The sequence below is a fragment of the Lipophrys pholis genome, assembly GCF_963383615.2.
Source record: "Lipophrys pholis genome assembly, chromosome: 17".
Taxonomy (NCBI): domain Eukaryota; kingdom Metazoa; phylum Chordata; class Actinopteri; order Blenniiformes; family Blenniidae; genus Lipophrys; species Lipophrys pholis.
Genome location: NC_137643.1, coordinates 10,085,682 through 10,098,542, shown reverse-complemented (window position 1 = coordinate 10,098,542; position 12,861 = coordinate 10,085,682). Strand labels below are relative to the sequence as shown.

General features: G+C 43.9%; 1 protein-coding gene across 3 annotated transcripts; it reads left to right on the top strand.

Annotated features, from left to right (window-relative positions):
* The first annotated feature begins 232 nt into the window (after positions 1-232).
* galnt12 (UDP-N-acetyl-alpha-D-galactosamine:polypeptide N-acetylgalactosaminyltransferase 12) lies at positions 233-10,215 on the top strand. Of its 3 annotated transcripts, none has more exons than XM_080484504.1 (11): positions 233-370; positions 448-1,090; positions 1,620-1,789; positions 2,954-3,143; positions 3,386-3,571; positions 3,650-3,767; positions 4,191-4,367; positions 6,740-6,871; positions 7,016-7,129; positions 8,605-8,760; positions 8,867-10,215. In XM_080484504.1, the coding sequence occupies exons 2-11, from the start codon at positions 738-740 to the stop codon at positions 9,002-9,004; spliced, it is 1,734 nt and encodes a 577-aa protein (XP_080340630.1). In that variant the 5' UTR covers positions 233-370; positions 448-737; the 3' UTR covers positions 9,005-10,215. The 3 variants fall into 3 exon arrangements, with proteins under 3 accessions (XP_080340630.1, XP_080340632.1, XP_080340631.1); XM_080484506.1 differs by having other exon boundaries at positions 242-335; XM_080484505.1 differs by having other exon boundaries at positions 248-370; positions 427-1,090.
* The last annotated feature ends 2,646 nt before the right edge of the window (positions 10,216-12,861 follow it).

The window sequence follows — 12,861 nt, the reverse complement described above, 5'->3', positions numbered from 1 at the left end:
TTTCGCAACTGCATCCGGTGTTCCCTTCAAGTTAAAAGTGACAAATTTGTTTTAACTTGGCCATAAATAGATGATGATGTCCTATCCGTTCTTTGTGTTTGCATATTTGTTTTTTCCCCAACAGCCTAAGGATATTTGGTGAACTCCTCTTTCGATATCAACACGAGTGAATTGGTGTAGGATTGCGCTCTCAAGTATCACGAAGAACGTTTTATTTCGAAACTCTTAAACCGGAAGTATCGCGACCAGATTAAAGAATGTACCCGTTAACTTCAACTCCATTCTCTAGTGGACCGAATGAAAACTTTCAGTCTAGTTTGTCGACATTTTCCAGGGTAAGACTGCAAGCTTGAATTACAGGCACAGCCAGGTGAGTTCGTGCTTAAGTGTCTCGCTGAAAGCTGAAGTTGTTAAGCCTTGACCTAGTTTGTGTTTTGTCTTCTTCAGGTTGTAACGCAAACTAATCCGACGAGATAACGGTGGTTAGCCAATCTTAATCCCAGAGTGTCACTTATCTCTTGAGAAGAGTTGAAGAGGTGTTTACCCTCCCTTGGCTCCAGTCACTTTCTTCAAATAAATTCGGTTGGGCGATTTGAAAAGATGAATAGTAATCTACTCTGTAATTAATTACCCGTCCAACCTGATGATGCGGATGAAGTTTCATTTCCTGCAAAGTTGCAGGGTAACTCATCGGCTGCAGCCTCAAAGAGTTTAATGAGATTCGTCACACCGACACGATGGCAACATGCGGAAGAAGAAATAGACCCAAGTTGCTCTTTTTCCTCTTTGGTGCCACACTGCTGGGGTACCTCATATTTTTCCGACACAACTCGGGGGAAGAGAACGCGACACGCCGACGCGACGCCCCCACGGAGGGCGAGGTGGTCGTCGGGGACCCGAGGAAGCCCGTGTACGAGAAGCCCCCGCTGGATTTAAATGCCCCCGGGGAGATGGGCAGAGCCGTGGAACTCAAGCTGAACGAGGAGGAGAGACGGAAACAAGAGGAAAGTATCCAGCGGCACCAGATCAACGTTTATGTCAGTGACAAAGTGTCTCTGCACCGCAGGCTGCCGGAGAGGTGGAACAAGCTGTGAGTGACTCCAAATGTCTTTTTAAATCTCAATAAACAGTCAAAGTCACAATGATGGTGTAGCACCGACATAGAAGGAGTCAGTATAGTCCCGTTTTTACTGTTCCCATGGAGTCAAAACTAATTTCTTTCATGCCAAACTTTGCAATAAAAGCCGAGTTGCAAGAGCGGCCGACCCACCCTCGTCTAAACTTACTACTTGTAAGTGCCATTTTCTGTTGAATAGCGGCGTCTATAATGTATGAATATTAGTTTGATAAAAGGAAGCAGACAATGAATGAAGTGAATTGTAGTCCAGCTTAAGACCAAGCAAAGATAAAACTCATGTTTAAGCTCTTGTGTATTAAAGAAATTATTAGAAGTTTACAAGCCGCATTAACACCAGACTAGATCTGCTTTGTATGTGTCACACGAGCATTCCTGTTTCTCACATGAATGTTCGGGTTTATCATAATAATGAACCAAGTCGCCCAGCTTTATCTTGTCTCTCCATGTTTTGACCCATTTTATTTTTCTCCTGGCACCGCAGCTGCAGAGATCTTCAGTACGATTACAGGTCCTTGCCGACAACCTCTGTTGTGATCGCCTTCTACAACGAGGCGTGGTCCACGCTGCTGCGGACGGTCCACAGCGTGCTGGAGACCTCCCCGGACATTCTGCTCAAAGAGGTGGTGCTGGTGGACGACTACAGCGACAAAGGTGTGGACACAGACACAAGAACGGAGTGTGACTCCACATTTTTGTGCGACGTGAATGAATGAGTGATTAGTTTATCGTGACGATGAACGGAATGCTGTCATGTGCAGAGAAGGAGGAGGACACACTGACATGGGGGCATTGGAAGATGTCAGAGAGACACACAGGCAGTGAGAGTCGAAACAAAAATGTAGATACAAGGAAGTCTTGTATGGATAGATTTGCATGGGCACATTCTTTTAAAAGGAGAGGATAATCTAATGCCAGTTAATTGCAACATCAATGTTTGTCAGATGCCAGTGGTTTTTGTTTTGTAAAGCAAGGTGAATTCCTTAAGCTATTAGTGTGTTGTAGTCTGAATACGCTCATTCCTTTAGTCTCTGTACAGAAGGATGTTGATATAATAGTAAAGGGAGTTGTCCTAAAACTTCTTGGATCACGACCCTGACTGAAGTCATGCCTGCCTCTCCCCTTTGCCCGAACACAGGCTGGTTACACAGGCTAAGAAAAACATGATCCGACAGAGAGTGTTTTCATTTAATGGTTTCAGGAGGCTGCGTAGTAGTTTGCACTCTCACCTGAATTGAGTTCCGGTTTGGAGTCGGCATGCTCTCTGGGTATGGTTTCTCCCCACAGTCTACAAACATGCATTCCTGGTTAATGGATAACTACAAATTCCCTCGAGATGTGACTGCGAGTGAGCGATCATCTCTGTGTGTTTGCCTCGTGGCAGACTGGTGACTTGTGCAGGATGTAACCTGCCCTCGCCCACATGCAGTGTGGATGCGCTCCAGCACCTCGTGACCCTAGGATAGATGAGATGAGACAGATCGGTCGAGGGACAGATAGATGTCAGCTGAAAGAAAAGGCACACTTTGTTGTAATTATTCGTATGAAACGTTTTTTTTTGTTACCATAATCAAAAGTGAACGTACCTAATCCAAACCACACAACCACATTTTTATTCAGTTATTATCTGCAGATTAACATTTGGAAGTCGGATTTGTTTGCCCTGCTTTGCCTCCTGTTTTAATTCAGTTTTTCCTCTTAATAATAGGAGCCATAACTCTTCCAAATGCAATTGTATCCTTCATGCAAATATAGAAAATGACTCATTCCTCGAAGGCTTCATTTGATTTATGTTCTCATCGTTTTCTGTTAATGAAGACCATCTGAAAGAGCCGTTAGAAAAGTACATCTCGGGTTGGAGGAAGGTGCGGCTGATCCGCGCCACAAAGAGGGAAGGCCTCGTGCGGGCCCGTTTGCTGGGGGCTTCCATCACCACCGGCGATGTGCTGACGTTCTTGGATTGTCACTGCGAGTGTCACGAGGGCTGGCTAGAGCCTCTGCTACACAGGTGAGAGAACTCTTCCCCCTTTGAAGTGTTTTGTCAGCGTGTGGCAACAAAGAAAGCCAGCCTTTAGAAAACACTGGTTTTCTTTTTTGCTGACCCAGACCCTGCAGCTCAATACTCTCCCTTGTGAACAGAGAGGCCGCACAAACAACGTTTGCCCAGACATTTGAGATGAACAAATCTATCGCTTTGTATTGAAGCCTCCTCCCTCCTGTCAACAGTCTTTTCTTTTGTTTCTGCACCAGAATTAAAGAGGAGCCCTCGGCTGTGGTGTGTCCCGTCATCGACGTGATCGACTGGAACACCTTCCAGTATCTGGGTAACTCGGGGGAACCTCAAATTGGGGGTTTCGATTGGCGGTTGGTCTTCACCTGGCATCCCGTCCCGCAGTCTGAGCAGAACCGCCGCCGCTCACCCACCGACGTCATCAGGTGTGTTTGAAGGCCAAAATGTTGAGACGCTGTCATGCTTGTCCGAGTTCACGGAGTGGTTATCCCTTTGTGATGAAGGTCTCCGACGATGGCCGGTGGTCTGTTTTCTGTAAGCAAGAAGTACTTCCTTTACCTGGGGACGTATGACACAGGCATGGAGGTGTGGGGGGGTGAGAACCTGGAATTCTCCTTCAGGGTGAGAAACTCTGCATCTGTGTTCATGCAAACATACTGTCCAGTGTTTGGCTTCTGCAAGCTTTGTAGAGAGTAGACATATATTGCTTTCAGCACTAAGCCCCAGCACACAACATTTACATTTACCAAAGACCGTGTAACTTTTCATTGTTCTGTAGAGATCTCAATGAAAGCATTACAGTCAAACCAAAAATGAAATCATGCAAAGAGCTTCATACTTGAATCGCCACTTCTGTATAGTAGTAATCTCAATGTGGTTCCCCTGACTAAATGAAAGGCTAAATAGATAAATGAATAAACTCCAACTACCTCAAGAGGGGGAGAAAAAAACCTGTTCTTTATGGCAGCAAAACAACCTTTTTCGTGTCGTGTCTGAGGGGCAAACCAAAACCTCTTGGTGGTCTTGTTTTGGTACGTGTTTCAGATCTGGCAGTGCGGAGGCAGCCTGGAGGTCCACCCGTGCTCCCACGTAGGCCATGTGTTCCCTAAAAAAGCCCCTTACTCGCGGAGCAAAGCGCTGGCAAACAGTGTGCGAGCTGCTGAGGTCTGGATGGATGAATACAAGGAGGTCTACTACCATCGGAACCCCCACGCACGACTGGTGAGCCGGCACAGATGGTCCCAGTGTGTGTGTGTGTGTGTGTGTTTTAGTTTTACCAAATGGAATCAACTCTATTCTCAAAGCGCGCAATCTGGCAAATTTTCTGACCGATTTGTTTTAAGTGTGGAAGTGAGTTAGTTCTGTGCAGCTGCAGTCATCACAACATTGTCTGATTGAAACAAACACACACTGCCCCCCCGCCGTGGTGTAAAAGCTCCCCTGATTAAGTGACACTGGGGATACATGAGCAGGAGACACCCAAGGTGACAGGGGCGTGAGGGCACTCCGGTGTGTGATTACCACCTTTCCGTGTCACCTGGTGCCAGCGGGTGTCACCCACCTGTCCTTGACGGGGTGAGAGGCAGAGTGTGTGTGCTAACCCGGCGGATGGGGGGTGGGGGTGGGGGGGGGATGGGGGTTTGCCCTGCCTTGCCTTGCCTTGCCTTTGTGCGGTCCAGTGTGTGACGGTGTAGTTAAGAGGAGAAGCTTTCTAAACAAAGATCAGGTGGCGCTCATCTCCCTGAGAGGAGGCGGCATTGCCAAAAGGTAATACACTACAGCTTCCACACACACACACCGCCGCTCCACTTCTTTTTGAACATACAGGGAGAAACCATTCAGTATTTGGCTCGTTAAATACGCCTTCACTTTCACTTACTAGTTTTCCATCCTTGTTTCCCTTTCGGTTTGCTGCTATTTGCACCAGATTTGATGACTTTCTGCCTACCAGATGTCATTGTTTTGTTGAATTTGCATGACGAACTCAATGCTTTAACTTTGGAACACTTTGCAGTTCGCCATTTCCTTGCATATTTCCTGGACATTCTCACCAGATAAAGCCAGGAACGAATTTCTGTAAAAAATTTGTTGTGATTCGATGTGACTAAGCTCGACCTTTTCCAAATGCAATTAATTTTTAACGTGTCCAACTCTTGTCGCTCTAGTCAGCCTACAACAGTGTGAGCCTCGCCCCCAGAGACAACGGCGTATTAGGGGTTCCCAGGATGATGATAGGTCACTGAAACTGTCGAGCTGATGAGTTACTTGTCAGTCCATGTGAGTTATGTTTACAGTTTGCGATTAATTAATAATAGGATGGTATGAAATTTTAATAAACCTGATTCAGGATGCAGCACTGTATCAATTTCAGGGATGATGCAGACAATAGTGAATCAGTGACTCTCAAATTAATTCCTGCTTGTTTATAATGTTTAACTCAATGCAGTTTTTGGCTTGAAGCTTTGCATCTTTGAAGTCCTATTTGTACGAAAGAAGAGCTTGCTTTGCCTTTCTTTGTCCTCTAATACTCTAAACTGGCTGGCCTAAAGGTGACTATACGTTGGGATTTCTGGATAATTCAGTTGACAGACAGGCAGTTGTGGTTTTATCAGGAATTGTGGCTTTAAAATGATTTCTAAGAAAGTAAAATGCTGTAGCACGTCAGCATTCTATATTTCCTTCCATTACAAACAGGTTTTTTTTTCTTTTTTTAATGCCGCTAGAGCATTAAATCGCACCATTCTCCTTTAGCTGTGTTATTTATTTCCTGTAAGCAATGGTGGCGTATGTAACTGACATACAGGATAAAATAACTTTTGCACAGTGCGTCACAGCGGTTGTCACCTCTGATCCAGCGGAGAGTGACATCCTGCTGTTAGATTTACCGTCATGTCAAATTCTTTGAAATCCCACATTGCATCGTGTCGCAGCTGATCAACTGAAATGAAGTCCAAATCAGACCGTCCCTCGGAGCGTTCGCTCACGGACAACGATCCGCCTCTTTTGGGAATCAACCCCATTACTAAATACACCGTTGAAAAGCCAGGTGGAGCTGTGCACAGGCAGACCACCAGCATCCATCATCCTCCGGTGCTGCTGAGCCGTCGTTCCAGCAGGGAAGCTGTGGTGAGCGTCTGCTCACTCTCAAATCAACGTCGGGACAACGTCACCCTCAAGGCGACCGGCAAGTCCGGATCTGAATGGGATGTGTAAACAATTCTTATTTGCATAGAAATGGACCATAAAAGACGCAATTATGTTATGTTGGTTTTGCTTGACGAGCGCATTGGAGTGTTTTACTGCTCAAAGCACTCTTGTTGTGCAGCTCGTCTATTAAACAGTTGAAAGTGATGTAAGAATCATAGACAGTTCCACTTCACTGTTGCTATGATAGGAATACATCTCCCGACAGCAAACGAGAGCACTCGCATATTTTAACTTAGACATAACGGGCCAGTGACTGATAAGTCACATCATACAAGTATATAGATTGCAACCACGCTGTTTGATTTCATTGTGCTTTGAATCTCGCGACGGCAGAAAAAGGGAACTGAAAAGAAGTGCAAAACATCATCTCTGGTCTTTGTTTCTAGGAGGCGTTTGGAGATGTGACAGAACGACTGAAGCTGAGAGAGAAACTGGGCTGTAAGAACTTCCGCTGGTATCTGGATAATATTTACCCCGATATTTCCGTCCCACAAGATCGGCCGGGCATGTTCGGAATGGTGAGAGGATGTTTGATTCTGTCGTGAATACGGATCAAGCAAGATTATTTATATTTTCTACAGTCAATCAAAATATGAACTTGACATTTCCTTAATATGTGAAAATATTTATTGATGTTTTTTTTGTTTGTTTTTTTTGGTCAGCTGAAGAATCGAGGCAAGACCAACTACTGTTTTGACTACAACCCTCAAGATGAGCACAAGCCTATGGGCCAAAGAGTCATCCTCTATTCATGTCATGGCATGGGCCAGAACCAGGTAGGATGCAAATAAATATTACTCAGGTTAACTAGCAGATCACTGGTTTGGCTTTAAAATAAACAAACAAACAAAAAAAAGAAGTTGCAAGCCTTTCTCTGCATATGAAGTTTTGGCTGCAGCGCTAGTTTGTTGACTTGTTTCACATTCTGTACACATAACACTCTGGAAACCCTCCACCTGATATGGACACACTCCATCATCCTCCCTCCCTTAGTTTGAATAATACAAACCAACACCATCCATCAATCTCGCATATCTGCCGTATTCCCACCGGGGTCACGGGGGGGGGGGGTTGGAGTCACTCCCAGCCCACACAGGGCAGATGACAGGTTTCCAGTCTATCGCAGGGCGAGCACAGAAAGAATGAATTCACACTCATGAGCAATTTGCATTCACAAATCAACCTAACCTGACAAGTATTTAAATTATGGCAGGATGATGTTGTCATAGATAAACTTAACACAAGCACCTGGACAACATGCTCATTTCACACAGAAAGCCTCTTTTGACTCTGTTTATCCAAGAGAAACATTATTGGTCTCCATCATTTGACTTTGTCTAACGGAAATCTACCATTGAACATAAACAACAGTACCTATTTCCATATGTACCTATTTCTAGTTAGTTTTCTGTGTTTTAAAACTTGAATGTCTTCACCTCATCTGTCAGCATGTATTTGAACCGGTTCCTGAAATATTAATCTCTCCTGTTATCTCACCATCTATTTATTCCCTCCTCTTCTGTGTCAGATCAACTTTTGCTTGGATTTTCCTTTAAAAAAAAAAAGAAAAATCCTCTCTTCTCTTTGTTCTTCATCACTACTTGTTTTCTCGTACCCAAAACAACACGGCCAAATATAGCTTCTCATATTTCCTCAGAGTAAGGACGTCATATTTCTTTCCCCTTGCAGACTGCGAGCGCTTGTTGTGGTACTAACCTGAAGATAATGGAGTTGTTTGCTTATCCCAGGTGGTAAAATGAGACGTTGGCCTTGTTGATACAAAGGGAGGGCAGCATCTCTCAGTGCCTTTCCTCCCTGGCTGTCTGTAATCCAGAAAGCACTGTGAAACTTAACATTGTTATTCCAGAACCTGTCTGTGAACACACACTGGGGTCATCTTTGTAGAAAATGGGCTCTGCCGTGCCTGTGGCGACTACCTTAGGAGAGTGCTCTGCATGCAGCGGAATCACATTGCACACTTTCATTCATAGCCTGCACACACACAGTGGCAGCGTTCATTTGTGTGTGTCAACAAACACCTACAAGCACATGCTGGAGACTCCTATCCAAGCAGTATGTCTGTGTGCTTTCTTTTTTTTTTTTTTTGCTGCTTTGTATTTTTCTAAGTCACATACACCTGCAAGTACAGATTCCCTGATTAGAAAATGCTGCTAGTTTGGATGTTGATTTTACTCTCTGAATTAGACAAAAGACTTCAAATAGAAACTGCGCCACTTTTATAACTCCCCAGTTTTTCGAGTACTCTGTGGATGGCGAGATCTGCTATAACACAAGAGAGCCTGCTGGGTGTGTCGTGGGTGACATCGTCAGCACCTACCTGACTGTCCAGCTCTGCAAGAAACGAGGACAGGCTGTACCTGCAGACCAGAAATTTGTCCTCCGACAGGTGATGTGTAAAGTATATCACAAAATGTGTTTTTTTTTTTTTTGGGTGGGGGGGCGGCTTAGAAATTCCAAAGTCATACAATTAAAGTGTAATTTCTTGTTTACAGGATGGGAGTTTTTACCACGTCCAGAGCCAGAAGTGCGTGGAGGCAGTGGACGACACGGACACCGGGACTCCAGCCCCCTGCCTTCGACCCTGCTCCGACAGTCTGCGTCAAAAGTGGTTTTTTGAAGAGAGACTGTAGCTGTACAAACTCCTTTTTTTCATCCAAGTGCCTTTAATGCTGTGGAGCGATGTTGGTGGACCTTTAAATGTTTACCTGCCCTAGAAGTGGCTCCACGGAGGACATTTGTGTGATTCCTTCCAACATTCGACTTGTGCACATTTCTTTGCCAGCTGGATATAATGGACCAATTGAAAACTGGAGTTATACTTGTTATGTGAAGGACTTTCTCCAGAGAGTTAATGTTGCTGGGAGACCAGGGCAGACAGCAATACGCATTATTTTTCGAGGAGATTGTGGCGAATTAGAGCTTATCTGCACAACTATAACTACATGCTGGCGTTCCACTTCTTTGTTTTTCATTCACCCACTCCACCAGCCGTGCAGTCTTTTGAGAGATCAGCTCCGCGCTGTCGGAAAACAGCGACTGAGAGGCCCAGAGACATTAGCATCCAGTTGAAAGAAAGCAACTGCTTCATAAATCTGTCAACAAACTCAGAGCCTCTTGTGATGGTGGCTGGCATTCCAGTGAGATTTCAGAACCGTGTCAGGAGGCGTCACTTGATATTTGCATCTCCTCCTGCAGAGGGCGCCAACGCTCCTCAAAATCTCTCTCTCTCACCGAATGGTGTGTGTTTGTTAAGAAGAAGTGGGACAAATCTTCAGGTATTTTTGTTGAGAATCTTTTTAGAACATTGTGAGGACTTGCTGACTCCTCATATAAGTGGATTTAAAAAAAAAGAAAAGAAAAAAAAAAGCCATAGATTACAGGCATTATGCAAATACAGCGTACCTCTTCAACATAATCAGGTTACTACTGATGGAAAGACGTTCCCCAGTCTTAATGTGTTCTGAATGAACTGAGCAATACAATATTCTGTATGTGAAATCACCTGCTTCTTTCAGCTGGCTTTTGCAGTCATTTTTGGATAATTGTTTTCTTTTTTTTTAAAGATAGTACAAATCAGTTTTATGCTTTTTAAGTGATATGCAGTTTGAAAAGACCAATTCATAGCCATATTTTATGAATGTATGTGGTGTCAACTTTTTAATGATGTGTTTCATAGACGCGAACAAATCATAAAGTTTTCTTACAGACATATGTCAACTCTAGCCATAAATTAGTGGGATATTATCCACGAAAGAGGACGTATTCGGCTCAATTATTTTTTTTTTCATACGTTTTTTTAATAATGAGGGACTATTTTATATTAAATCTGTGTGGCAATTCAAAATATCTATTTTCTTATTGTCTGTGTCTGATCTGGTCTGATGAGTCAACTTCAGCAATCCTCCCCTTTCATTTATGCTGAACCTGCAGAGTTGGGGCATCTAGTGGTTGTAGTTTGACACCAACATCATCGTCCTGATCGTATAAGAATATATAGCAGACTTGGGAAAACTCAGGTTTGAGTCTCTGGTCATCTTTCTTGTCCATATTGCAATCAATCCTTAACATGATGGTCAAGTTTCTAAACAAAAAGTTACTCAAAATTGCATTTTAAAATAATTATTTTTAACTAGTCAAGTCGAAATGCATGTTAAAAGAAGGAAAAAAAACTCAACAAATTTCGATAACCCCAGAACATAATAAAGAAACATGTAAACTTCATTTGTAGTAAAGATGACGCCACAATCTGCAGCCTCGTGGTTCCTCATTGTCCTTGAGAAAGCCGTGAAAACCATTATCTGCTGCGTCATGGTGTCGGCGGCCTTCCTACAAGGACCCCTGAAGGTGTTACATTGCTTGGATTTTGAAAAATTGCGAGCTCTTAAAAACTTCAGTTTTATTTAATTTACTTTGGTTATTCCAATGACAGAATCACAGTCGCGGTAAACTGATGCGTAATAATTTATGGAAAAGCTTAATGGATCTCCTTTAATTTTGTTGAAAGCTTTGACACTGAAATCTCAAGAATGCTTTCTTGTCCCCTTGTATTATTTATCTACTTTGAGCTTTTAGAAAAAGTGCCTGGTATTTGAAAAACACCACATTTCATAACATGATTTAGGAATCAATGAAGAATGCTGGCTGTATACTCCTATATCACCTTTCTTTCCGTCTCCGTGCGACAGCGTCGGCACCGCGTGGACAACCACAGGTGGCAAGTTGTGCACTTGAGGGTCTGCCTTTACTCTGGCGGGCTGCGCCGATTGTGTGCATGTGGCTTCTTTGTCCCTCCATCAGAATCCGACAGCTGTAGATCCCGGCGAGCCGGAGCTGCGGTCACTTGTGTGGTCGTCCCTCAGGCTCTGCAGAGAAAAACACGGCGGAGGAGTTAACAGTTGTCTGTGTCTCCAGAGCGCCGGGATGCCAGATGGCTCCCCGATTGATTTTCTGGTCTCTTCCCAATTCTCCATCACCTCCTCTTCCTTCCTGTGTCGAAGGTGTGGGGTGGAGGACTCGTCCGTCGGTGCTCTCGGCAGCCAAATGTTCCTCAGACGAGCACTTGTGCATGCACGTGTTTGAGGTTTGATTTATAACCGGAAGTCATTGAGAGCACAGTTTTTGACAGCAGAAGCTGATAATGGAGGAGAGTGAATGAAGCAATTTGTGACCTCTTCCTTACCATTAACCTTCACAGGCTGCGGACCCATTGGTCTCAAAGGAGCTACGTTAGGAATTGATGTGAGGGGACGATTGTGCTGAAATAGATTTTCACTGTTGAATCACAGCGTCGACTCACAGTGCCATGAATGGGAGACAGAAAAATACGATTTTTCCAGCAACTTGCGCTGGAAATGAAGCAGAATTACAATCTTGGTTTGCCAAATGTAGTGAAAGTGATTGCTAGAGTCTGGTAACAACTGAGCTCACATTATACAAGATACATTTCTTTGCTTCTTTCAGCTTTTTAAGATTTTTTATTTTTTTGTTTATCCCGTGTAGCGCTCGGAAAATGGTAGCATGAGCTATTGAGAGAGATGGAAGAAAGCATATTGAAATATGGACTTAATTCCTGCCTTCAAGTTTCCAGTCGTCCATAAAGGCTTTTTGTTTGGGTTATGAATAGCAAAACATTGTGGCATGCAGTGGAGGGTAATAAGTGAAATGGACCAAATGCCCAGTGGGGAGATCGAGGGCTTCACAAAAAGGAGTGAAGGTGCATCTTTGTCGTGACTTTGTGGTGGGTGGTGAGGCTAAAATGGGCCGATTCTGACTTGGAGTGGTCTGGCTAAAGGAAATAACCAGGTAGCTCACAGACTCCTGTCTCTTGTCCTCTGTGTTAGGACTTCAGTGTGCATCATCCATGACACACCAGTATCACCAAGATCAAGTGAAATTGCCCTTTTAATGCAGTGCTCATGCTTTATGTATTGAACACTTAAGAAGTGACAGCTTTTCTATTTCCATCACTTTATGTCTTTAGCCTGAGTGCAGTATAAATATTCTATCCTGTTATTAAAAAGGGTTATTTATTGTTTCCCCCCACCCCAAGTGTGACCATCTGTTATTCCAGCCACGTCGTACATTGTAAAACATTTTTACTGTGGTGTTATTTTGTATGCTAATTTGATATGGTACACGCACCGGCAGTAAAACGGATATTTCCCAGAGTCTGGGATGGCATCTCTGTGGCAGGTCATGCAGAGGGTTTTTTATGTAACCCGCTGTTGTAAAAGTCAATTCTTCCAGGGATCCGTTGGAGCACTCCAACTTGTAAAGTGGCTGATTGTATTGTCGCCCAGCCTTAATGAACCATGCAGAGCTGTTTTACAATGGCATGCACATATCTCCTATTTGTAATGGGAAGCAGTTCAGTTATTTAAATGGTAAACATGCACTAATAACGATGCTGGAATTCAGAACCCTGTCTGGTATATTAATGCTGTCAGTAACTGCAGTGGCCTTATTGTTAGTGGGAAATTGAAGGATG